Genomic DNA, 4,206 nt, shown 5'->3' with positions numbered 1-4,206 from the left:
GGCCAGTTATCAAAAGGTGATATGGTGATATTGCAAGGCCTCAAGAATGAATACATGCAGAATTTAATAGTAAACAGAGGTATTATTACGCAAATATAAGTTATTTTTAATTAGTTATTTCCTGGGTAAAACATTGGGAAACTCTATTCCATACCTTATGTTTTAAGAGGCGATTCAGCCACTTAGCGCCTTCAGCGGAATGGTCGCTATTGGTCGCCGATTGGCCAAATCGGCAAGGGAGATTCGAATCTGGGTTGGGCGAAAATGTGCTCAGACATGGTGCTTTCAAGCTGCTTTATTTCCTGCGAAACTGCTGTGGTGGGATCGATTCTCTGTGCATTAATGTTCTTAAGCCGCATCATTCTTCCGTGACCAAAGTTTCCCATACGAATTTCTCTTAACAGGACAGTGGCGCACGGACTGCTGTAGCAGCGCACGGTCATGACGTCTACTCGGATATGTTCAAAAAAGGGTGCGGGCCGGTGCTTCAGGCTGTCTTGGGCACTTTACTTTATCTTTGGGTTTGCCTGCGGTTGGCTAATGTGGTCTAGCCCTCCCGCACAGCTGGAAACGGTGGAAGAGACTGTGCTAAGCGATCACTTCAGTAGCGATGTCGACGGTCGCGGAAAAGATCCCTCGGAGCGCGCTTTCCTCTTCGTGGCTGTGCTGTCGTCGCAAGGAAATGAAGCGCTACGCTACGCTGCACGCCGCACGTGGCTCAAGCTAGGACACAAGTCTGATAAACCCGTAGTTCACCGGTTCTTTGTGGGCTCTCTCGGCGTGTCAGGTGACCGGCGGGCCGCCTTAGAACAAGAAGCCGCTCTAAATCGCGACTTAGTGCTCCTAGAGCACGTCCCCGATGCTGGCCGGACGTACAAGGTCTTGCAGGCGTTCGTCTGGGTGGTGGCCAATTTCTGGTCCCGATACGTGCTCAAGCTCAATGACGACTCTTTCGCGAGGCTGGACGCCATTGTTTCGGAGCTCATGCTCAAAGAAAAGGCCTCGAAAACCAGAGAAGATCCGCCTCTCTACTGGGGTTTCTTCGCGGGTCACGCGCCAGTGGCGCGTACCGGCCCATGGGCCGAGCCTGCTTGGTACCTTAGCGACCGATACCTGCCGTACGCGTGCGGCGGCGGGTACGTCCTGTCGTGGGCGCCCGTTCAATATTTGCATTACAGCTGGGAGCGCCTGCAGTTGTACGCCAATGACGACGTCTCAGTAGGCGTCTGGCTGGCTCCGTGGCACCTGAATAGCACCCACGACAGGCGATTTGACACCGAAAATGAGTCCCGGGGCTGTTTTAATTCGTACCTGGTCACGCACAAGCAGACGAAGTCCATGATGGAAGACAAGTACCAGAGCCTGGAGCAAGACGGCGTCCTCTGCCGTGAGGAGGTGCAGTTTAGGATGTCGTACGTGTACGACCGCGAGGCTCGTCCATCCCAGTGCTGCATTCGCAATATCAGTGACATATCGCTGCCTAGGCAAAGTGACCGTGGCTTATGAAGCCTTAATGGGCAGAAAGACCACCTGCGTCTTCTCCACGGCTTGGATCTTGAGGGGTGTGCGCCCACATTCTGGATGGCTACAGCCCAGACAACTGTGATGTGAAATACTCCGTATGGGCATAACAGTTGGTAGCAGCTAAATGTGCCCCAGGATTCAGGTTAACTGGGACACCTACTCATCATCAATGGTCTAATCAGCTGTGGAGCAATGGAATGGGAATCACCACCATGTGTTCACCATCTGTTGCATTTAGTGGTACAGTCGAGCTGGCGCCAGATCGGCCTCCTTGTTGTCATCTTCATCATATTCGTGGCAATTGGACAGTGTTCGTAGTAAGCACACTAATATTTTCATCAGTGAAGCTTTCCGATGTCGGCGTCATCTGCATGCACCATTAAAGTCATTCTAGGTGACATGCCGGGTTAGCTGCGCATTGACGACGCGTTGCCATAAATCTACATGCATGCGATAACATGGGAGTTCGACAGCGTCCTCCATGGTTCCTGGGATTATAAACTCTGCCTGACAGAAGCAATTCTTGATGCACTCTGCAGTCATTTCCATCCGCGCGGCCTTATTCCATGATGGGGAACAGAGAGAGTTAAGCAAAATGGAGCGTCGGCACCTGGTCAGCCAATTGCTATCAGTATGCGCTGGTGACACGGCACTGATATGACACATCGAGCATGTGATTTTTTTTCCAGTGTCTATGGCAGGCCTGGCTCGTGGCGTTCGGTGGTAGAAAACTGTGATCACTGCAGTTAGAGAAGACAGCACGTTCTGAGCCGTGCGGTTGTCAAGCAAGAACAGGACCTTTCTATTCTTTTGAAGCCATTCGGCGAACAAGTCGCCTCTCATCCCCCTCTAAATTTAAGCTTAGTGGCACACCCGTTCAAAACAAGTCGCGCATCACTTAGTCCCCTCTATCGTGTGCACGAGAACATAGCTTTGAAAGTACTACGCCTTGCTAGTCTTCCAGGGAGCACAGGGAGGCCTCAGGTCTTTGCCGTTGCATTTTTGACGGCCGCTTTTGTAAAAAATTTTGTCACCACTCCATACGTCCGATTTATTTTTTTGCTTTCTAGGAGGTCGCATTGTTTCCATAGAAACGGGAAGAGGGGGTTCGTCGCTCTCCGCTCGATCCTGCTAGAAACTGGCCATTTCGACTCTGGCGCCCAGTTTACAAAGTCTCCTCGTTCGCTATAACCGAGCTGTGCGGCCACACTTGTTTGTTTTATCTAGATTTTTTGACCCCACTAGATTTTTTGACGGTAGTACCGCCCTCATTCGTAATAAGCGTGTGTTTGTTATAACTGCTCCCGTTTTAAGTGGGCTCGACTAAAGCTCTTCAGCATGCTCAGTTCATTGCAGACCCTGCTAAATGTGCCAAGTTATACTCAACAAGGTAGTTTCATCAAAAGGGGAAAAAAAAAGAAAAAGGTTTTGGTTGAAAACAAGCTGTGTTCATCACTGCACATTTTGAACAGCTGCTAAAATGCTGATTAAACCATATGCACTCCAGCCTCATTGTGTCATTTGGCCCCAGAGACTGAAGCATTTGTATGCCCATTATGTGCCAATGCATGTTGCAACATTTAATCATCTGTGGCTTTATATGTATAAATGATTTGTATCCCATGCATCAGGTTGCATGAGGTACATTGCAAAGTCCTTTTACTAGTCTGTCCGAGATTCTGAAGAGCTGGAAAGGACTTTGTCAGCAAGCATTGAAGTTGATCTGTCTTTACAGAGCCAGTATTCATAGCATGTCGTGTGAGTTCTTAGTCACTTACTTTTGTTAGATTGCGATAATACTCTTTCCTCCAAGATATATGATTCTCTGTGCCATGTTTGGTGCTGTGTATCATGACTTGTGGCCTTGCAAAAATATTGTCAGATGTGCCTTCTAGATTTAATTAGCGAATAAAATACAACATGGCTGCTCTCAAGCACAGCCCTGTTTCCTGAGCACTGCTTGGTGTGGCCAGCAATTGCTTGTCTCCTGCCGAGGGCTCTGAGCCTATGCATTAAGGCAGAAGTCATGCAGGCTCTATCCATCATTGCCTCACTTAAATTTTATGGCTCTACCACCATCCCTGGACTGGCTGGGGCAGCACAGTGGCAGAGATTGGTCATCATCAGTGGAACCCACAGATATGTTGCACATTACCATTTGTATGGGAATTGGAAAATCCCAACAGCTTGCTTTCTCTAGGATGCCACATTGGCCTTAACTTGCCATTTGTTGGTCTTGCAGTTATTCTAATAATAGTGTTTGCAGTGATGGTTGCAGCTTAAAAAGTGTCATTGCAGCTGGAAAATAATTCTTTTGTATGAAAGATCTAATCACCTATATTTGAGGTAAGTGCATCTTTCAAAGGATGTATTAGTATGATACATTTAAACAACAGAATGTGAGGGAATTATGTGTGCTCAGCATGGAGATTGTACTACTTGGCTTCCAAGGTAACAAATATGCAAACATTGCAAAATTTTCAGTTTGCTTTGCAGTACTACAGCGATTGAGAAATCTTTCTGACACTCCACACAATATGTGCAAATGAACAGCTAAAGCGATAAAGTAGTGGACTCTCCCATTATGTACCATGTACTTCTCACTGGATGCTGGCTCTTCTGAAAAATCATGGCAGTGAAGTTGTGTTGTGGAGGGACATTTAGAAAGCAGTGTCGAACAGA

At 47.8% G+C, this 4,206-nt stretch overlaps 1 protein-coding gene across 1 annotated transcript; it reads left to right on the top strand.

Moving 5' to 3' along the window:
• The first annotated feature begins 193 nt into the window (after nucleotides 1-193).
• Nucleotides 194-3,463, top strand: LOC144121109 (beta-1,3-galactosyltransferase 6-like). The gene has a single exon (XM_077654061.1). It carries the CDS (start codon nucleotides 442-444, stop codon nucleotides 1,504-1,506), a length of 1,065 nt encoding a protein of 354 aa, XP_077510187.1. The 5' UTR covers nucleotides 194-441; the 3' UTR covers nucleotides 1,507-3,463.
• Nucleotides 3,464-4,206: the final 743 nt, after the last annotated feature.

Source organism: Amblyomma americanum, chromosome 2 (assembly GCF_052857255.1).
Source record: "Amblyomma americanum isolate KBUSLIRL-KWMA chromosome 2, ASM5285725v1, whole genome shotgun sequence".
Taxonomy (NCBI): domain Eukaryota; kingdom Metazoa; phylum Arthropoda; class Arachnida; order Ixodida; family Ixodidae; genus Amblyomma; species Amblyomma americanum.
Note: the sequence above shows the minus strand (reverse complement) of the source record. Positions and strands in the feature narration are given on the sequence as shown.